The sequence below is a fragment of the Bufo bufo genome, chromosome 3 (genome assembly GCF_905171765.1).
Source record: "Bufo bufo chromosome 3, aBufBuf1.1, whole genome shotgun sequence".
Taxonomy (NCBI): Eukaryota; Metazoa; Chordata; class Amphibia; order Anura; family Bufonidae; genus Bufo; species Bufo bufo.
In genome coordinates, this window is record NC_053391.1 from 573,643,137 (window position 1) to 573,666,433 (window position 23,297).

Sequence of the window (23,297 nt, forward strand, 5' to 3'; positions counted from 1 at the left end):
CTGTAGAATTCCTACTTTTATAATCTGCAAATGAGCCTCTAGGAGCAGGGGGGAGTGTTGCTCCTGCACCTAGAGTCTCCCGTCTCCCACCTCAAGTCACACCTTCCAAGTGTTGATTGACCGGGCCAGGCATCGTTCGCATCCTTCGGCCTGCCCTGGGGAAATCTCACGCCGTTCGGTATTCTGCGCAGGCGCGGTGAGGGAAGGACGCTCACAGGCTGCCAGCTTCCTCACCGCGCCTGCGCAGAATACCGAACAGCGCGCGATTTCCCCAGGGCAGGCAGAAGGATGTGAACGATGCCTGGCCCTGTCAATCAACACTTGGAAGGCGTGACCTGAGGTGGGAGACGGGAGACTCTAGGTGCAGGAGCAACACTCCCCCTGCTCCTAGAGGCTCATTTACAGATTATAAAAAGAATTCTGCAGTAACGGGGGCACGGAGAATCATTAGAATAGCAGAGTCAGGTGCAGCTGACATTAGCACATCGCTAATGTCAGCCAGTATAATACAGAAAATTCTAGTGACAGAAACCCTTTAAAGGGGTTCTACACTTTGTTTAAACTGGAAATGTATCAAGTGGTAGGGGGCACTCAACTACCTGGTACCAGATGGACAAGAGTCATATAAACCGTATTATATCGGATATTTATTGAGGATAATAGTGGAGGGATCCACTTCAATGGATGGCTAAAAACAGCAAATAGACAATGTAGTATAAAAAAACATTACATCACACTGGCGCCAACAAACAAAAATAATAAAAGCGTAAAAATATCACTGGATGCTCCTAATATTGAGATGTGTATATAGGAGCCCAATCGTTGGCGCTCAAGGGCTCTTGTATGGGACAGATAAGTCCATATGGGTCCACAATGCCGTGAACAATAAGACCTCCAGATGGTTTGGGTGTCCAAATAAAACAACAATCTCTTGTGTGAGATACTGATGGCGGAAAGCGTTAATGCAGCCTGCTTCCTAAATACCGTTGCTCCGCTTGAGGGGCATGCGCTATGGTAGGTGTACGGTACTGAAGAGGACATGAGCATAAGTACATACATATTAGTTGCTTTGTGCCATGAGTACTTTACCCCTCCAGAAGGCGTTTAATCCGATTGTAGTTCACTTGGATGAACCCGGTCGGACGCCAAGTATATCAAGGACCTTCTGTCTTGTTCCACGTGATCCCTGGTCATGTGATCGGGGGATGTCCACGTGATCAGAGGGGAGAGTTCAGGAGGTTGGATTAGCTGAGATGGTTTGGCTAGTTAGGCGCGTGCCCGTTGAACTAGACCTAAAGTAGAGCTGGTAATTGTAGTACTTGTAGCCACAAATGTATTATGTGGGATCCCTTGGATGCTGCTTTAAAACCGAACGCATTTCGGGGTCTGAACTTGCACCTTCCTCAGTGGTCAACAGCATAATGAAATATCTGTCCTTTTATAGAGGATTTCACCTGGATGGAGGAGGTTCCTCTTTTACAGGGATACTTGAAAAAACAGGACTGGAGCTCACTTATTGCGATGTGCCCTATAGCTTGCACCTAATGCATACCAAAGTGTGATTACAATACAAGTGACTCTTGGATACAATGGTCCAAGGGCTATTAGAAAAGCAAATTAAACATAGTTATATACTCCAACATATAAAAAAATGTAATGTACACTTAATAAAATCACAAAGCAATAGAAAAGTGTGACACAGAATATCACATATCAGATACTGAACTTTCTTGGAACACTAAATTTGAAAAAACGCCACAGCGATTATTTGTATAGAAAAACGCTGCTGCGATTCTTCAAGGTGCTGTAAATATTTTGCGTACTTCTTACATTCTAAGAAATTATATCTTGTCTAGAGCTTGTATAATTTTCTATCCTATTGACCATAAACAGGTTATTCCAAGACTCCATATATAATTAATCATCACATGTATGTATGTTCCGTGTCTGGACCTTTAATTTCTCAAACTTAAGTGGATCGGATAACTACATTGTTTATCCGATCTGCAAGTGGTCTCATTCTTTGCAAAGGACAAGGATGATACATTCATGCGATTCTAATATGTTATATATTCATGTGTGATTTATAGGATGAATAAAATGGAATTTGTTTAATGTGAATGTGACCCATGTATGTAGATGGATATATATAGAAATATGTGGGAGAGGGAGAAAAAATGGATCCCTATAGATGGCGATGATACGTATGTGATGGATGGGAATATAGAGGGTGACTATAATTGCCAAACATCCTATACCAGTACTTGAAATATACATAAATAGTGTGGTAGTAGTAAGAGATAGTGGGCAATTGTCAGACAGGAAGGGGGGGATCGAGGTTCTGGTAAAACAGCCTGACACTCGATGCCCCATTGCCGCCCGACATGTACCCCACAATTTTTATAAAAAGCCAAACAGTTCAAATTGAGCATTTAAACCAAATGGCATGATGGTATTAAATTCAAAGATCCTCCTTGATTTAGTGCGTGACATTTTGGCAATATGATGCCCGCCTCGCCATGGTTTAACAAGGATCGATCGCTATTATGAACGTTTTTAAAATGTAATGATACTGTGTGAGACTCAAAAACCCCTTTTGATATTAGCTATATGCTCAGATACTCTTGTTTTTAGGGATCTTTGTCCTACCTATATACGGCCTCCGACAAGGGCATTCAAGCAGGTAAATTACATCCGTTGAATCGCATGTCAAGCCATCTTTTATTGTGAATGTGAAGGAGTTTTGGGTGGTCTGGATACATGTGTTGTTTTTTTTTGTTTTTGTTTTTTTGGAAATGTTGTGATGCGGCAATTGCTACATCTTCCACACCTAAAGAATCCCTTAAAACTGAGCCAGTTGGAATCATTGTGTGGTCCTATTCTTAACTGTGGGCGCCAATTGTAGGCCCAAATTGGGTGCTCTAGTATAGACTATTTGTGGGTCAGTGTACTAACAATGATTTTATCACCTAAAAGGTGGTGCCAATGGGTCCTGAGAATTTTATCTACTGATTTGTAGTGGGCATTGAATGGTAGAATAACGCGGCGGGCATCATATCGCCAAAATGTCACGCACTGAATCAAGGAGGATCTTTGAATTTAATACTATCATGCCATTTGGTTTTAAATGCTGAATTTGAACTGTTTGGCTTTTTAAAAAAAATTGTGGGGTACATGTCGGGCGGCAATGGGGCATCGAGTGTCAGGCTGTTTTGCCAGCACCTCGATCCCCCCCTTCCTGTCCGACAATTGCCCACTATCTCTTACTACTACCACACTATGTATATTTCAAGTACTGGTATGGGATGTTTGGCAATTATAGTCACACTCTATATTCCCATCCATCACATAGGTATCATCGCCATCTATAGGGATCCATTTTTTTTCTCCCTCCCATATATATATATATATATATATATATATATATATATATATATATATATATATATATATTATATTTCTATCCATCTACATACATGGGTCACATTCACATTAAACAAATTCCATTTTATTTATCCTATAAATCACACATGAATATATAACATATTAGAATCGCATGAATGTATCATCCTTGTCCTTTGCAAAGAATGAGACCACTTGCAGATCGGATAAACAATGTAGTTATCCGATCCACTTAAGTTTGAGAAATTAAAGGTCCAGACACGGAACAACATACATGTGATGATGAATTATATATGGAGTCTTGGAATAACCTGTTTATGGTCAATAGGATAGAAAATTATACAAGCTCTAGACAAGATATAATTTCTTAGAATGTAAGAAGTACGCAAAATATTTACAGCACCTTGAAGAATCGCAGCAGCGTTTTTCTATACAAATAATCGCTGTGGCGTTTTTTCAAATTTAGTGTTCCAAGAAAGTTCAGTATCTGATATGTGATATTCTGTGTCACACTTTTCTATTGCTTTGTGATTTTATTAAGTGTACATTACATTGTTTTATTAAGTGTACAGTCGTGGCCAAAAGTTTTGAGAATTACCTAAATATTGGAAATTGGAAAAGTTGCTGCTTAAGTTTTTATAATAGCAATTTGCATATACTCCAGAATGTTATGAAGAGTGATCAGATGAATTGCATAGTCCTTCTTTGCCATGAAAACAACTTAATCCCAAAAAAACCTTTCCACTACATTTCATTGCTGTCATTAAAGGACCTGCTGAGATAATTTCAGTAATCGTCTTGTTAACTCAGGTGAGAATGTTGACGAGCACAAGGCTGGAGATCATTGTCAGGCTGATTGGGTTAAAATGGCAGACTTGACATGTTAAAAGGAGGGTGATGCTTGAAATCATTGTTCTTCCATTGTTAACCATGGTGACCTGCAAAGAAACGCGTGCAGCCATAGAAACATAGAATGTGTCGGCAGATAAGAACCATTTGGCCCATCTAGTCTGCCCAATATACTAAATACTATGGATAGCCCCCGGCCCTATCTTATATGAAGGATGGCCTTATGCCTATCCCATGCATGCTTAAACACCTTCACTGTATTTGCAGCTGCCACTTCTGCAGGAAGGCTATTCCATGCATCCACTACTCTCTCAGTAAAGTAATACTTCCTGATATTACTTTTAAACCTTTGCCCCTCTAATTTAAAACTATGTCCTCTTGTAGCAGTTTTTCTTCTTTTAAATATTCTTTCCTCTTTTACCTTGTTGATTCCCTTTATGTATTTAAAAGTTTCTATCATATCCCCTCTGTCTCTGCCATCATTGCGTTGCATAAAAATGGCTTCACAAGCAAGGATATTGTGGCTACTAAGATTGCACCTCAATCAACAATTTATAGGATCATCAAGAACTTCAAGGAAAGAGGTTCAATTCTTGTTAAAGGGTTTCTATCACTTCGTATGCCATAATTAGCTCTCAGACACTAGCGATCCGCTAGTGTCTGCTCTGGCCAACCATCCTAATATAAGAGCTTTTTGGGCAGCCGTTTTGCTAAAAAAATAACTTTTATAAATATGCTAATGAGCCTCTAGGTGCTATGTGGGCGTCATTAGCACCTAGAGGCTCCGTCTACCTTCATACACAGCCACCGCCCAGCGCGTCCCTCCAGCCCGCCCATCTCCTGATGAATGCGATCCTCCGTGTGACGCAACGGACGAATTCTCGCGCATGCGCCGTGCGCGGCTGTATTCGGTGCATGCGCAGAGAATGTCTGACCGCTTCCCTGCTCAGACATCTCCACTGCGCCGATGACGTCATAGTGCTCCAAGGAACAGGCGCAGTGGAGATGTCTGAGCAGGGAAGCGGTCAGACATTCTCTGCGCATGCGCCGAATACAGCCGCGCACGGCGCATGCGCGAGAATTCGTCCGTTGCGTCACACGGAGGATCGCATTCATCAGGAGATGGGCGGGCTGGAGGGACGCGCTGGGCGGTGGCTGTGTATGAAGGTAGATGGAGCCTCTAGGTGCTAATGACGCCCACATAGCACCTAGAGGCTCATTAGCATATTTATAAAAGTTATTTTTTTAGCAAAACGGCTGCCCAAAAAGCTCTTATATTAGGATGGTTGGCCAGAGCAGACACTAGCGGATCGCTAGTGTCTGAGAGCTAATTATGGCATACGAAGTGATAGAAACCCTTTAAGAAGGCTTCAGGGCGTCCAAGAAAGTCCAGCAAGCGCCAGGATCGTCTCCTAAAGAGGATTCAGCTGTGGGATCGGAGTGCCACCAGTGCAGAGCTTGCTCAGGAATGGCAGCAGGCAGGTGTGAGCGCATCTTCACGCACAGTGAGGCGAAGACTTTTGGAAGATGGCCTGGTGTCAAGAAGGGCAGCAAAGAAGCCACTTCTCTCCAAAAAAGACATCAGGTACAGATTGATCTTCTGCAGAAAGTATGGTGAATGGACTGCTGAGGACTGGGGCAAAGTCATATTCTCCGATGAAGCCTCTTTCCGATTGTTTGGGGCATCTGGAAAAAGGCTTGTCCGGAGAAGAAAAGGTGAGCGCTACCATCAGTCCTGTGTCATGCGAACAGTAAAGCATCCTGAGACCATTCATGTGTGGGGTTGCTTCTCATCCAAGGGAGTGGGCTCACTCACAATTTTGCCCAAAAACACAGCCATGAATAAAGAATGGTACCAAAACACCCTCCAACAGCAACAGTTTGGTGAAGAACAATGCATTTTCCAGCACGATGGAGCACCGTGCCATAAGGCAAAAGTGATAACTAAGTGGCTCGGGGACCAAAACTTTGACATTTTGGGTCCATGGCCTGGAAACTCCCCAGATCTTAATCCCGTTGAGAACTTGTGGTCAATCCTCAAGAGGCGGGTGGACAAACAAAAACCCACTAATTCTGACAAATTCCAAGAAGTGATTATGAAAGATTGGGTTGCTATCAGTCAGGAATTGGCCCAGAAGGTTGATTGAGAGCATGCCCAGTCGAATTGCAGAGGTCCTGAAAAGAAGGGCCAACACTGCAAATACTGAGGGCCAGATTTATCATTAGCTCAGGTCAGAATAATGGAGTGAAAAAGTCCCAAAAAAAAAGTCCCAAACGCTAAAACTGCGCACAAATTTGCGACTTTTTTCTGCTCTGCACTATGCTCGCCAGTTTTCTGAAAGTGGGCGTGTTTTCTTATGTAAATGAATCTCTAGACAGATTTACTATTGGGGACTATTTAAAAAAGTCGCAAAAAAGTCGCAATTTCACTCCAGTGAGGACCATGCTTATCTTATGAGACTTTTTAATAGAACATGCGACTTTTTCATAAAAAGCGTGCGACTTTTTCGTAAAAATGTGCGACTTTTGTAAAGCTGCTTACTGACGGATAAACTGCTACCGTCAAACCACATTTATTACAGTCTTAAAGAGCCCATCATAAATCTGACTTGGCTAAAACTGACTTTAGCCATATGTTAAAGTGGAGTGAGCTGTCAGAGTAATGATAAATCTGTCCCTGAGTCTTTGCATAAATGTCATGTAATTGTCGATAAAAGCCTTTGAAACGTATGAAGTGCGTGTAATTATATTTCACTACATCACAGAAACAACTGAAACAAAGATCTAAAAGCAGTTTAGCAGCAAACTTTGTGAAAACTAATTTGTGTCATTCTCAAAACTTTTGGCCACGACTGTACATTACATTTTTTTATATGTCAGAGTATATAACTATGTTTAATTTGCTTTTCTAATAGCCCTTGGACCATTGTATCTAAGAGTCACTTGTATTGTAATCACACTTTGGTATGCATTAGGTGCAAGCTATAGGGCACATCGCAATAAGTGAGCTCCAGTCCTGTTTTTTCAAGTATCCCTGTAAAAGAGGAACCTCCTCCATCCAGGTGAAATCCTCTATAAAAGGACAGATATTTCATTATGCTGTTGACCACTGAGGAAGGGGCAAGTTCAGACCCTGAAACGCGTTTGGTTTTAAAGCAGCATCTAAGGGATCCCACTTAATACATCTGTGGCTACAAGTACTACAATTACCAGCTCTACTTTAGGTCTAGTTCAACGGGCGTGCGCCTAACTAGCGAAACCATCTAGGCTAATCCAGCCTCCTGAACTCTCCCCTCTGATCACGTGGACATCCCCCGATCACATGACCAGGGATCACGTGGAACAAGACAGAAGGTCCTTGATACACTTGGCGTCCAAGTGAACTACAATTGGATTAAACGCCTTCTGGAGGGGTAAAGTACTCATGGCACAAAGCAACTAATATGTATGTACTTATGCTCATGTCCTCTTTCAGTACCGTACACCTACCATAGCGCATGCCCCTCAAGCGGAGCAACTGTATTTAAGAAGCAGGCTGCATTAACGCTTTCCGCCATCAGTATCTCACACAAGAGATTGTTGTTTTATTTGGACACCCAAACCATCTGGAGGTCTTATTGTTCACGGCATTGTGGACCCATATGGACTTATCTGTCCCATACAAGAGAGCCCTTGAGCTCCAACGATTGGGCTCCTATATACACAACTCAATATTAGGAGCATCCAGTGATATTTTTTACGCTTTTATTACTTTTGTTTGTTGGCGCTAGTGTGATGTAATGTTTTTTTATGTTTTTAATACTACATTGTCTATTTGCTGTTTTTAGCCATCCATTGAAGTGGATCCCTCCACTATTATCCTCAATAAATATCTGATATAATACGGTTATATGACTTTGTCCATCTGGTACCAGGTGGTTGAGTGCCCCCTACCACTTGATACATTTCCATTTTGTTCTTTCTGCGACTAGGGGTAGGTCGCAAGGGTTGTGCACAATTTCCAGCTGGTACGAGAAGTGGAGCCACTGCACCCTATTTTCCCTCCTTTGTTAAACTGATCTACTCCTGTGGATAGATCATCAGCTTCTGATCGGGGGTTTGAGAGGCCGCAGCACTCCATAGCGCGCGGCCTTCTCACTGTTTACCGCTAGACGAGTGACGTCACGACTTGTATCATTCAAGGGAACGGAGCTTAGCTGCACCCAGGCCAGTGATACTAGTCGTGACGTCACTCGGCCAGCGGTAAACAGTGAGAAGGCTGCGGCGCTACTGGAGCGCCGCTGCCTTTTCAAACAGCTGATCGGCGGGGGTCCTGGGTGTCAGACCCCCCCGATCAGAAACTGATGTTCTGTCCAGAGGATAGATCATCAGTTTAAACAAATTGCAGAACCCCTTTAAATATTGTTTGAATATAATTCCGAATGAAAAACTAGTTACTTTCGTAATGTACTTTGTTGCAAAAATGCTCCAGTTGTGAGATACTTTGTACTGTAACATAATGGTGCCCCTGGTGTTTAATCTGTATAGTAATGTACACGTCCACCTACTGAGCTGGTCGCACAAGCTCATTTCCATCCTTCAACTGCCATCAGCCATATCTTCTTTTAGGCCGTGAAAGCATCATCATGCCAGACCCTGTCAATCAAAGTGCAGAGGTGCACCAGTTGTAGAGAGATCTGAGCTTATAATAGTAACGCTGCCCCTGTTGCTCCTAGAGGGCTCATTTGTATACATTAAAACATAATTTTTCTCAGCAATGCAGGCACATATGACCACGTGAGCCAACACAGATGCGGTCCGCTGCCAAGTGCACATGTAACTAGGTCAGCCAGTGTCATCGGTATAAAATCTGATGACAGATTGCCCTGTAAAGGAAAGATTACGTGACTGCTTCCCCGGTGCCCGGCCTCCTCTCCTCCAGGCCTTTGATGCCCCTGCTAGTCTCCCTTGATGTCAACATCCATTTTACTATCCCCGCATCCAGTCACTAGCCGCAGCAGAGACTGGATCCCCATGTGTCATTTGACCATTTGTCACCAGTCACCGCTGTGGCCATGGTTGCTACTGCGATGTCAAACTGGATTTGACATTGAGGGAGGCCTGGAGGAGAAGAAGCAGGGAGCCAGCACTGGAAGTTGGTTAGTGGATCTTTCCTTTACAGTCAAGTCTGGTTCCAGCCATCAGAGCAGCTCTCTGACTAGATTCACTGAGAAGAAGGAAGCAGTGTCTGCAGATACAACGAAAGTGAAATCTGGCAGAGGAAAAACTGTAGAAGCTATTTTAATAAAGACATTTGGAAGAGATGTCCATTGCGTGCTTTAAAAATGGCCCAAGAAATTGCTGTGAAAAACACGTGAATACAGCCATAAGGTGTCTTTCTGGAAGCTGCCCAGGCTATATATGTCTGCGGTGTAAATCTGTGTTCGCACACACATTGTGGACCTCCTTTTCTACCCGCTTCACGAATGCAGACGCTCGGATATCTTTAATTAAACCCTTTCCTTGTTAAATGGAATAACGCTTCTTCCTTGTGTGTGAAGCACCGATGCTGGCCGAGCAACCACAGGCAGGTGATTCCGAATAGGGAATTCAGTTATTATAATCACATGTGACAGCGGCCCGATGCAATACTGCAGAACCAAAAAAACACTGCCTCACCCCCAGAAACCATTAATTGCTGACTGCAGGGACAGACAGATCCCTTGTCTGAGAGGAAGTAGCTGTTTTTTTCTTTAAAATATAAGTGACTATAAAAAGATGGAATCTGCGGCTTCTGTGTTGATTTACTAATTAGGCCGGGTTCACATCACCGTTCGTTTTTCCGTTTTTCTGATGCATAAAAAAAAAAAAAACGTATCCTATACTTTAAGCACCTGTTATGCACATTTTGCATTTTCCGTCTGACATCCGTTATTTTAGACTGGAAAAAAAGGAAATGCTTCGTGCAGGATTATATATTTTTTCCATCTAAAATAACATATCTAAGACAGAAATGGCTCAAAACAGATGCCAAATGTGCATAACTGCATAACCCCTTCCTGAGGTATGACCTACTACTACGTAGTAATTTCTTTTTTTTCTGTGGACCCATTGAAGTTAATGGTTCCGCATACGGGCCGCAAATAAATAAATGGGAACGGACACTGAAAACAAATACGTTTGTGTGTATGAGCCCTTTAATATGGAACACAGTTATTTACTAAAACAGACATTTCAGCAGGGTCGACAGTCCTCTTTAAACCCCCCTGCCTCTAGTTTAGTTTCATTTAATGGGGAACACTCTATCTTTGGCTGTGGTTATGTTCTGGTTCTCCATGGTTCTTCTTCGCCTTCATTCCACCTAGTTTTTTGTCTCTAACATTTCCAGATTACCTTGTTGAGGTTTTTTCGTTTTGTATAATGCTTCAGATTATATAGCGAATCAAATAATGATGCAAAAGAAAATTTGTTTTTTGACTCCACAGGCCAGTTCTCCGATGTTCCAGCAATATGCCGTGCAGACGCTGAAAAATGCCAAGGCCATGGCAGCCCTCCCTGCTCCAGAAGGGTTACACGCTTGATGTCAGGTACAGGGATTCTGGAATACCCCCATCGGTCTGTGTCTTCTATCCTCATATGTATAAGATTTGCCTGTTTTCAGTGCAGTCAAATCTGTGTTGTAAGTTTAGGGAAAGGGCCTAGATTTCATTAAGGGGAGTTTTTCATGAGGGGGAATATTTGGAAGTCCGTTTTGCTTGAGTTCTGTTTGAGTACTTTATGCCACATTTATCAATGTTCGCCCATTTCATAAATTTGTGTTATCCTTAGACCTAACACTTTTGTCTAGAGGAGCTCCACCAGTTTTCCTACTCCACCCTCCTACTGGAGAGAGAACAGGACTTTTTGTGACTTAAAAAAAAAAAGTCTCGGTGATTGAATCTGGAGTGAAACTCATTAACATGGCTAACAGCCACTTTCAGTCCATATTTCAAAACTGGAGTGAATAGTGTAAAAATACAAAAAGTCACTAAATTTGTGCGCAAGTGAGCCAAAAAAAGTTGCAAAAGCCTATTTTGCGACTCTTTGAAGCCCAGAATTTCTGGAGTGAAGGCGTGATAAATCAGGGCCATTGATTCTTAGTTGGGCTTTGATCATATAGTTTTCCATCCCTTTTCAGGAGGTACCGATAACCATCTGGTTTTAGTAGACCTGAGGCCCAAGGGTCTGGATGGAGCCCGGGGCTGAGAGGGTGCTGGAGCTGGTGTCCATAACCGCCAACAAGAACACATGTCCTGGAGATAAGAGCGCTATTACTCCTGGTGGCCTAAGGCTGGGTAAGTCTATGAAATTGTCACAACCAGGAGCAGAAACTATGACAAATAATGGACAGGATCTACGTTTTAAGTCTCCCTCAGTTAAAGGGGTTGTCCTATTAAGACAACTTATCCCCTATCCACAGTATAAGGGATACGTGTCTGAACATCAGTGACGAGAATGGGGGGCTATCTCCGGATTTCCTATAGAGTTGAATGGAGCGTCGGATATTCATGTGTGTCTGCCACTCCAATCATATGAGGACCACGGCCCCCCCTTTCTCATTACTGCCGATCAGGCATGTATGCCCTAGCCCTATGGATGGGGATAGCTTGTCTTAATAGGACAACCCCTTTAATTATGGGGGCAGAACTCCTCCGATCTGACATGTATCCCCCCCCATCCAGTGGATAGATGATAAGTTTCCTAAATATGGGACATCCCTTTAAAATTGCATTACACTGATGGACTATGAAGAGATTTGTGTAGATAAGCCCTTTAAATGAAGCAACGCCTCCAGGGTGCTATTGAGTGTCCTTTGGGCACTCAAACGATCAGCTCAAGATGGTGCTGCTGTCAGGGGTCCAGCCGAGTAAGGCCTTGTTCACGTTTCCGTATTCATTTTCAAGTCCATGAAAAAGGGTCGTTGTTTTATCCGTGAAAATGTCCGTGAAGGATCAGTTTGGTCTTTGTGTCATCCGTAATCCACGGACATTGCTCACCTGAAAATTAATTTCCACAGCATCTTTTATTAGTCTTCAGTGAAAAGTGGATGCACCACGGACGTCACACAGATGCCATCCGTGTTGTGGCCGTGATTTTTTCACAGACCCATAGACTTTCAATGAGCATGTTTGGTCTGCATCACGGATCAAAGTAGTGCATGTCTTCATGATTATTTTGTTTACTGACCCATCGTCGGTAAAAAAGAAACTGATGTGTGAACAGACATTCAAATCAATGGGTACGTGTGCTGGCCATGGAAAATGCAGACAGCACTCGTCAGTTAAAAATGAAAATGTGGACGAGACCTAAGACCCCTACCTATTAGCCCCCCTGGGTGGTAGAAATGGCATCCAAGCGGAATAAAATGCAGCACATGTATTTTCCCACATGATGAGTTCAGTGGGAGCTGCATAAATTCAAATGCAGTCAGCTCCCCCTAATGGTGGCTCCAGGTAGCCAATGTTTTATAATACTCGAGGACACGTCAGCTTTCTGGACATGTTTGTTTTAGTATGTAATTCTACTATCTATATATATATATTTTTTTTTTGCTGTTCCTCGGTTATTCCTACTTGAAATGTATGAATAAATTGACCACTAGGTGTTAATGTTCTGACATGTCTAATGTACAAATAAACTGAGAACTGGGTATTACCTTCCCTACACAGTCTGTCATCAGTGCTGAATGGGCATTGTCGGGCTATGGGGGGAAGCAACCCATTGACCAGGGGAATGGTTACTCCAGTCGTCAATTTGTGCATACAATTCCAGGAGGAATAACAGAGGAGCAAAAGCTGCTGAAGAATTATTTCATGGGGATTGCAGGTATTTTCTGAGAGTCATGTCAGGAGAGGTTAGAGCTCCTCTTAAAGCGACACCTCAACAATTTTATTTTATTATTTTGCCTATTCGTACAGGGCATCATATAAACCAGTATGGTGAAATGACTCGCCATGCACCTCTTCTAGGTAATATAGCCTCCATTTGGGTCCGCAGGTTGGTCACTTGATCAGGAAACTGACCTGTTTGCTTCCGTGTAGACCAGTAGTGTCCTTTTCTATGCAAGTCTGAGGGCCTGGATGGGAGTCTCATAGACTTACATAGACAAGGAGACCTCCATTCTACACAGTAGATTCTGCGTGAATCGGCAAGTCAGTTTGGGTCACGTGACTGTAGGGAGACAGTTTTGCATAATGGATGCTACCTTACTGCAATTTCCATGATGCGGTCAAAATCGGAGTGTCACTTTAAAGAGATGAAACTTATCCGCTTTCAAAAATAAATGCCTGTTGGTTTTAGTGGGCGCCCTGAGGGGCTTTATTTTGGAGGGCTGCCAGCAGTGAACTTCCCCCAGGATTCCCTGCATTTCTGTAGCCTCACAACTGACCAGATATGACTAGATTTGATGTTTTGTCTCACAAATCCTTTACTTTTTCTGCTGAAAACACAATTAAAAGTAATTATTATATACATCTGCACCGATTTCACTGTTTGTACGAAGGATGTAAAAATAAAAAGACTGGAAACGCTCTCCAATGTTTTCCCCTCGGGGATTTTGGTGATGTAAACATAAATCCTGGTACATGCTTTTATAGTTGTAATTGTTCATAAAGATGCTGCAGCTTATCAATCCATCTGCTGGATTCATCCACCTAGCAATTACAGCTTCACGCCGCTGACTCAGCAAAGTGTAGATCAGGCAGCCCTTCAAACACGGGCAAGGTGCAATTACCTAGAGAATGCGGGAACACTTGACTCGTGCGGCACCTGGGTGACAGCTGGGCCAGAGGTACCTAAGGGTGCTGCCACGCAAGCAGGTTTTTTTAATGCAGTTTTTGAATCTCAACTCAGGGCTGAAACATAAAAGGAGAGAAAACTGCTACATCTCCACTTTAAAAAAAAAATTAATTATTTTTTAATTTATTTTTTATTTTTTCTTATCCACAACTGTTTCATCCACCCGGGAACCTTGTGTCGCCAGCTGTTTTGTGAGACTGTCAGGGCATGTTCACTTGGGTTTTCTGTGTGCTGAAAAGTTAAAAACTGATGTGGAACCGCTTCAAGATTCTTTGGGTTTTTTTTTTTGGATGCAATTTTTATTCCAGCTCAGTTTTTGGATTTGATGAATAATCCGCACTAAGAATGTATGTGGCTTCTATTCTCCATGCCACAATTTTGAAAACCACAAATGGGGGGGAAAAAACAGCGCTGTGTGTGTATAGGAACCAGCAGGTTTCCCATTTCAGTCAATGGAGATGATTGTCATAAAATTCTAGTGCAGTTTGTGGGTGCAGAATCTGCACCAAAATCCAGCGTGAGAAACCTCTGTGTGAACATGCCCTCACCGTTTCATCGGTTTCGGTCTTGCCACTGATGTCGCCGGCTTTAGCTTTAAAAAATGCTTAACTCACTTTTCCTAAAATGTAACTGGGTTTCACTAGTTTCAACAGAATATGCAGAACGGGTGTCTACCGCTATTTGTAGCGGCTTTCTGAGACACACACACACCGACATCTGGAAGACGTGATTGTGGACGTGCACGTGAAAAATATCTACAGTAGCAGAACCTTCCATATTGGGTTTGGTCTTTGGTGAATGCAGTGAGCAAAGAATAGAGGAAGAGTGCTGCGAGCTCTTTTTAGACCATGTGTGGCGCTTACTATTTTAGTTTTAGGTCTTTTTCCAAGGAATGAGTGAATTATATGACGCTACAAGGCAGCTTAATCTTGTCGTTCTTCTTTAGGTGCCCCTGCTCTCACCTCCCGCAATTTTAAAGAGGACGACTTCAAAAAAGTGGTTGATTTTATTGACCAAGGAATTGCTATTGGACTTGATGTGAAGAGCAAGACAGGTACGTGAAAATGGCTATAAGGGCTCTTTCACACGAGGAAGTTCTTGTGAACGCATAGCATCCGGACTGCTTCCTGACTAATTCATTTGAATGGGTCTGTGTACATGTCTGTATACATTTTTGCATTCTGAAAAAATCGCAACGTGTTCTATTTTGTGCATTTTCACGCAGCCCTGACCCCATAGAAGTGAATGGGGCTTGTGTGAAAAACAGAAGGCATTCATATGTAATGTCTTTTCTACGCCTGTCTTTGTTTCCCCCCTGCACTGGTGGAGAAACCGAATTTATGACTATGCTCCAGCCCCGACTAGAGTCGTTTTCATCCTGTTTCCAGCTGTAAAAGATGGTAAATGTGGTGGGTCCGATTCCCGGCCCGTTCCATGCTGCGCCCCATCGCTGCACAAAAACACCAGTTTGACAAAATAATGTCGCACAGGTGTTCGAAAAGTTGCAAAACATGGTCTGGCGACCTCTTTTTACACCAAAAACCAGTGTAGCACCCAACATAAGTGACTTTGTTGTCTTTGTTTTTTTTATTTTATTATTGATCATTTTTGGCCAATAGGCTTCTCATTCAGATTGACCAGTGCACAGACAACGCAAAAGCTTCTGGTCTTGCATTGTGTTGTGGCCTAACCATGTGTAATATTCTGTGCCATAAGATGTTCTGCTAAGCCACAAAGCATACTGCCCGCATATGACAGTGCTGCATCTCTATGGAGATCGAGCTTAACCTTTAAGGACTCAGCCCTATTTCACCTTAAGGACTTGGCCATTTTTTGCAAATCTGACCAGTGTCACTTTAAGTGCTGATAACTTTAAAACTCTTTGACTTACCCAGGCCGTTCTGGGATAGTTTTTTCATCACATATTGTACTTCATGACACTGCTAAAACTGGGTCAAAAAAGTTTTTTTTTTTGCATAAAAAAATACCAGATTTACCAAAAATTTTGAAAAATTTGCAAATTTCAAAGTTTGTTTCTCTACTTCTGTAATACATAGTAAAACCCACAAAAATTGTGATGACTTTACATTCCCCATATGTCTACTTCATGTTTTGTAGCATTTTGGGAATGATATTTTATTTTTTTTGGGGATGTTACAAGGCTTAGAAGTTTAGAAGCAAATCGTGAAATTTTTCAGAAATTTACAAAAACCCAATTTTTAGGGACCACTACAGGTCTGAAGTCACTTTGTGAGGCTTACATAATAGAAACCGCTCAAAAATAACCCCATTCTATAAACTACACCCCTCAAGGTATTCAAAACTGATTTTACAAACTTTGTTAACCCTTTCGGTGTTGCACAAGAGTTATTGGCAAATGGGGATGAAATTTGAGAATTTCATTTTTTTTGCCTAATTTTCCATTTTAACCCATTTTTTTCCACTAACAAAGCAAGGGTTAACAGCCAAACAAGACTGTATCTTTATTGCCCTGACTCTGCCGTTTACAGAAACACCCCATATTTGGCCGTAAACTACTGTACGGGCACACAGTAGGGTGTAGAGGGAAAGGTGCGCCGTATAGTTTTTGGAAGCCAGATTTTGCTGGACTGTTTTTTTGACACCATGTCCATTTGAAGCCCCCCTGATGCACCCCTAGAGTAGAAACTCCATAAAAGTGACCCCATCTAAGAAACTACACCCCTCAAGGTATTCAAAACTGATTTTACTAACTTTGTTAACCCTTTAGGTGTTGCACAACATTTAATGGAAAATAGAGATACAATTTCAAAATTTCACTTTTTTGGCAGATTTTCCATTTTAATATTTTTTTCCAGTTACAAATCAAGGGTTAACAGCCAAACAAAACTCATTATTTATGGCCCTGATTCTGTAGTTTACAGAAACACCCCATATGTGGTCGTAAACCGCTGTACGGGCACGCGGCAGGGCGCAGAAGGAAAGGAATGCCGTACGGTTTTTGGAAGGCAGATTTTGCTGGACTGTTTTTTTTTTTTGACACCATGTCCCATTTGAAGCCCCCCTGATGCACCCCCAGAGTAGAAACTCCAAAAAAGTTACCCCATTGTAGAAACTACGGGATAGGGTGGCAGTTCTGTTGGTACTAGTTTAGGGTACATATGATTTTTGGTTGCTCTATATTACACTTTTTTGTGCGGCAAGGTAACAAGAAATAGATTTTTTGGCACGTTTTTTTTTTTGTTATTTACAACATTCATCTGACAGGTTAGATCATGTGGTAATTTTATAGAGCAGGTTGTCACGGAGGCGGCGATACCTAATATGTATACAATTTTTTTTTTATTTATGTAAGTTTTACACAATGATTTCATTTTTAAAACTAAAAAAATGTTTGTCTCCATAGTCTAAGAGCCATAGTTTTTTCAGTTTTTGGGCAATTATCTTATGCAGGGTCTCATTTTTTGCGGGATGATACTACTGTTTGGCACTATTTTGGGGTGCATATGACTTTTGATCGCTTGCTATTACACTTTTTGTGACCTAAGATGACAAAAAATGGCTTTTTTTACACCGTTTTTTATTTTTTTACGGTGGTCATCTGAGGGGTTAGGTTAGGTGATATTTTTATAGAGCCGGTCGATACGGACGCGGCGATACCTAATATGTATACTTTTTTATTTATTTAAGTTTTACACAATGATTTCATTTTGAGAGCCATAGTTTTCATCTGAGAGCCATAGTTTTTTCAGTTTTTGGGCGATTATCTTGGGTAGGGTATGATTTTTGCGGAATGAGATGACGGTTTGATTGGTACTATTTTGGCGTACATGCGACTTTTTTGATCACTTTTATTACCTTTTTTGGGAAGTAAGGTGGGCAAAATTTCAATTTCCTAATAGTTTTTATTTTTATGGCGTTCATCGTGCGGGGAAAGTAACATGACCGTTTTATAGATCAGGTCGTTACGGACGTGGCGATACCAAACATGTGTAGGGAATTTTATTTTTTTCATTTTCAATCAGTGATAAATGTGTTTTTTTGATTTTTACTTTTTTTTTTACTTTTTTTTTTTTTACTTTTTTTTTGACCCAGACACACTTGGTTCTTGAAGATCCAGTGAGTCTGATGTCTGTGTATAATACAGTACAGTACACTATATAGTGTTTTGTACTGTATTTTACTTACACTTTGAACAGATCTCTGCCTTTAGCACAGATCTGTTCAGCACCATGGACAGCAGGATGCCTGAGACGGCATCCTGTTACCATGGGAACCTTCCCCGTCTGCTCAGTAGTGGTCAGAACTTCGCAGACGGGGAAGGGTAAGGACGGGGCTGTCAGGGGGCTGTCTGTGAGCTCTCTCCCTCTCCATCGGGGGGCTGCAAAGGCACTGCAGCCCCCCGATGGGAGAGGGAGCTCCCTCTTACTGTTAACTTTCTCCATACAGCGGTCCGTACGGACCGCGGTATGGAAAGGGTTAAACGGCTGACATCTGCACAGATGTCAGCCGTTTATACCAGGGTGTCAGCAATGTGCTGACACCCTGGTATACCCACTGTACACCAACGAATTTTCAAGAGGAGGCGGGCGGGGGATCGCGATCCCGCCTGCCTCACCGCCCACAACTCCCCCGTTCAGGGACCGCGGGGATCAGAAACTGCAGAAAGCGCAGCAAACCGCAGATCTGAATTGACCTGCGGTTTGCGGTGATCGCAGATAGGGGGGGTCACATGACCCCCCCCCTGACGTTGTGACAGGATGCCGGCTGAATGATTTCAGCCGGCATCCCGTTCCCATTAACCCCCGCGGCGCCGGAATCTTCATTTAAAGTTAGGACGTACCGGTACGCCCTGAGTCCTTAAGGACTCGGGAAATAGGGCGTACCGGTACGCCCTGCGTCCTTAAGGGGTTCTCCAGGAATTAAGAAAATTTTAATACTCAAATATTACTTTATTATAAATATATTCTCAAATACCTTTCATTAGTTATAATGGCTTATTTTGTCTGGGGAACAATCATCAGGGCAAACAAAATGGCCGCTGTACCATTAGTACAGCACAAAACCTGTCCTGATCACACATGAAGACAAGTTCCTTCACAACACTGAGGTAAAGAGCTGCCTCATCTTCCTCTCTGCTCTACTTGTCAGGGATTATGATCCTGAATACAGATAAGAACTTTAGCTTAATCTCTGGGGAATTTAGTTCAGAGGAGACATGAAGTACAGAGGACGGACAGAACAGACTGTGGTAATGTGGGGCTGTGGTAATGGAGACGGTAAACAAATGCTGCTGCTCATTAGCCACACTTAAAGGGGTATTCTCGTCACGCAGTTTTATACTTACCTTCTCCCGGCGCGCTGTCCACTTCCTGGCTTCGGCAGGGGACGGGCTCCATCTTGATTGAAGTCTTCTCCCGGCCGCGCCGCGCGCTGGACTGAACACGCACGCCGCTGCGCATGTGCCCTGGTGACTTCTTCCTAGCAAGTATACTATACTAGAAAATTCTTCTCCGTGAGGCCTACTGGATCTTCAGATTAGGCACCAGGGTTCCAGTAGGTCTTTGAAAAAAGAACTAATATACATTTACCAGTAAGCTATATAGCTATGTGGTTTGCTCTTAATGTATATTACATAATATAATGTGATAGGACATACACTCCCAATTGAGTGATCTTATGCAATAAATTAACATTGGCAGCATGTAATGTCTGGATCTTGCACACATCTCTGTTCATCCGCTCTGGGACGCTGGTCAGACAGGGCGGTTTTCTCTATCTATCCTGACTGTGCATGAAAATTTCTAATATAGCGCACCCAGGATATTTTGGAAGTCTTGTATTTTTCTTTGTTATATATTCCATCTGTATTACTTGCAAGTAGCAAAAATCTCAGCCTGCCGTCATGATTGCAAGGTTTTTATCATTTTTGCTACTTACTATCAGGTTTTCAGATGAATCCGCTTATTTATCTGCTGTTATACAATGGATTCCAACATGCCGGAAGGCGAAAGGTCATATGTGTTTGTTATTGTTTTTGTATCTAGTTTTTGTATGTATTATATGCTTTTAATTGATGGAACAATGATACGTTCACACTGTGCGGCTTTCTTGTTATTGAACGAAGACACTGGTTAATCCAGGGTTAATATGTCCTGAGAAAGGTCCACACAGTGTGTCATCAATTACAACTGTGATTGATGCAACAAACGAAAAGGTGTGTCAAAGTGTGCAGCAACCTATGGTGTTTGAGACTCGTTCCTCGCTATTGGAGGAGGGGTACTCCAACTCCTTTATATTGAAGGGCCACACTTAGCAATTTGTTACGACTAAGGGTACTCAGCCGAAACGCGTCAATGTTCCTGCCGTGTACTTGATGGTTATGTCTGTCAACTATAAGTGAACAATAAAGAAGAGCTGACAGAGGAACTCTATTTGTCTCCGGGATCCTTCTTTACTTATCTGCAGCCTGCTACGGGAACACTCCCCTAGGGCCTCTGGAGCCGGGACTAAACATTAGACCAGGAAGGTGAGCTGGATTAATTTTTCCACAAGTATACTATACTGGCCAGGAAGAAATCACCATAGCGCATCCGCGGCCTCGGTGTGCGCTTTTGGGACTGCGCGCGGCCGGCCAGGAGAAGAGAAGAAGTCGTCTGCGCAAGCGCGGCCATCGCGATTCCTGAGAAGAGCGGTGGCCGTAACCAGGGGAGACGGAAGACAACAGTCAGGTAAGTATATGTTCATTTTCTTCTAAGGGTGAGAATTAGTTAATTAAATATATTTAGAAAAATGATCACTGTTAAACCATTAACAGATTTAACAGTGATCATTAAGATGGGAATACCCCTTTAACTCATGTCTCCTCACCATCTCCATTCCCACAGAGATTCACCTGTATTCAGGATCATGATTCCTGACCAGCAGAGTGGAGGATGAGGCAGCACTATGGCTCATTGTGGTGAAGTAACTAGTCCTCCCGCTGGCCGTGTCTGCAGTGTAAATCTTGCCCCGTTCAGTATTTGGCACATACGCAGTGAGGGAAGGACGCTCGGCCTGCGCCGAATAATGAACGGTGCGAGATTTACCCTGCAGACACTGCTGGCGGGAGGAGAGCAGCGCTGCCTGACCCTGTCAATCAGGAGAAGAAGGCCGTGAAAAGAGGAGGACAAACTGAGCCTCTAGGAGCAGGTGCAACCCCCTTCCCCCTTGCTCCTAGAGCCTTATTAGCATATTATAAAAGTTTGTTTTTCTCAATAAAGGCTTTAGGCCGTGAGATGGCACTAATATAGTTATGTTCAGCTGACATTAGCACATCGCTAATGTCAGCCAGCTTAATACCCATTTTTCAGGTGACAGAAACCCTTCAAAGGGGTATTCCCATCTCAGCTATTCATGGCTACGGGAATACTTGGTGGCATCCAGGGTGGTCAGAGTTATAGAAACAGCTGCCTGTCTGCACTGCTCTGTTGCCATAGGTCCCAAGTTATGGAAATGGTGTAGTTCACTGGGCTGCTCTGTTTCTGTGGCTTCTATTGGACGTAAGGGAACAGCGTAGCATAGTCCACCTGGCTGGCTTGTAACTCCAGGCACCCCATGTGCAGAAAAAAGGCGGATGTTCTGATCTGTGCCATGAATGGCTGAGCTGGGAATATCCCTGCCATCACTTTCTAAGCCTATTTATCCACTGACTTTTCTATAAATACTTTTCAATACATTAATAATGATTATTAAAATCAATTCTGAACAAGCTATCTGTTCAGAGAAAAACCTAAAATAAATGTTCCCGCCATATAAGTAAATGCACCTTAGATGAGTCCTGTCTTCTCCATCCTTCAGAGATGAGTCCAGCGTTCCCTGACTCTTGGAGTGCAGCCGTTCCCACAAACGAATAAGACACCCCCTCTACGATTGCCTCCTCTCCACCCCTTCTCTTCTCAAGTCTCGCAGCTGGCGCAGTATACATTATATGACTCAGTGTGAGGTGACTGGTTCTGCCATGCGCGGGATTTGGGAACGTGAGTTCGGGAGGAGGTAGGATCTGTAGATTCTGTCACTCATGTAACGGGAGGTGGGGTTAGGAATGGGAGGTGATGAGGTAAGCATTTAATTTTTCTGTCCACCTTGCTGAGGTGGATGCCACGTGCTCAGTTCACCATTCAACTGCCATCAGCCCTATTTACAGTTAGCGGTTGTGACAGTTACAGGGAGAAAGCTTGCAGCCAGAAAGGACATGCCTCCTGAGGTGCAGCTGATATACAGTCAGGTCCATAAATATGGGACATCAACACAATTCTAACATTTATGGCTCTATACACCACCACAATGGATTTGAAATGAAATGAACAAGATGTCCTTGACTGCAGTCTGTCAGCTTTAATTTGAGGGTATTTACATCCAAATCAGGTGAACGGTGTAGGAATTACAACACTTTGCATATGTGCCTCCCACTTGTTAAGGGGCCAAAAGTAATAGGACAGAATAATACTCGTAAATCAAACTTTCACTTTTTAATACTTGGTTGCAAATCCTTTGCAGTCAATTACAGCCTGAAGTCTGGAACGCATAGACATCACCAGACGCTGGGTTTCATCCTGGTGATGCTCTGCCAGGCCTCTACTGCAACTGTCTTCAGTTCCTGCTTGTTCTTGGGCATTTTCCCTTTAGTTTTGTCTTCAACAAGTGAAATGCATGCTCAATCGGATTCAGGTCCGGTGATTGACTTTGGCATTGCATGACCATCCACTTTCTTCCCTTAAAATACTCTTTGGTTGCTTTTGCAGTATGCTTTGGGTCATTGTCCATCTGCACTGTTAAGCGCACGTCCAATGAGTTCTGAAGCATTGGCTGAATATGAGCAAATAATATTGCCTAAAACACTTCCGAATTCATCTGCTGCTTTTGTCAGCAGTCACTTCATCAATAAATACAAGAGAACCAGTTCCATTGGCAGCCATACATTGCCCACGCCATGACACTACCACCACCATGCTTCACTGATGAGGTGGTATGCTTCGGATCATGAGCAGTTCCTTTCCATCTCCATACTCTTCTCTTCCCATCACTCTGGTACCAAGTTGATATTGGTTCATCTGTCCATAGGATGTTGTTCCAGAACGTGAAGGCTTTTTTTAGATGTCAGTTTGGCAAACTCTAATCTGGCCTTCCTGTTTTTGAGCTCACCAATGGTTTACATCTTGTAGTGAACCCTCTGTAATTCATTCTGGTGAGTCTTCTCTTGATTGTTGACT

The 23,297-nt window shown here is 42.8% G+C and overlaps 1 protein-coding gene across 1 annotated transcript in view; it reads left to right on the forward strand.

The window, feature by feature from the left end:
- SHMT2 (serine hydroxymethyltransferase 2) overlaps positions 1-23,297 on the forward strand; it is a 106,822-nt gene that overhangs the window by 72,158 nt on the left and 11,367 nt on the right. The window contains 5 exon segments of the mRNA XM_040425720.1: positions 10,716-10,781; positions 10,783-10,810; positions 11,402-11,469; positions 11,471-11,564; positions 15,014-15,121. Of these exon segments, the coding sequence (XP_040281654.1) occupies positions 10,716-10,781; positions 10,783-10,810; positions 11,402-11,469; positions 11,471-11,564; positions 15,014-15,121 (364 nt within the window).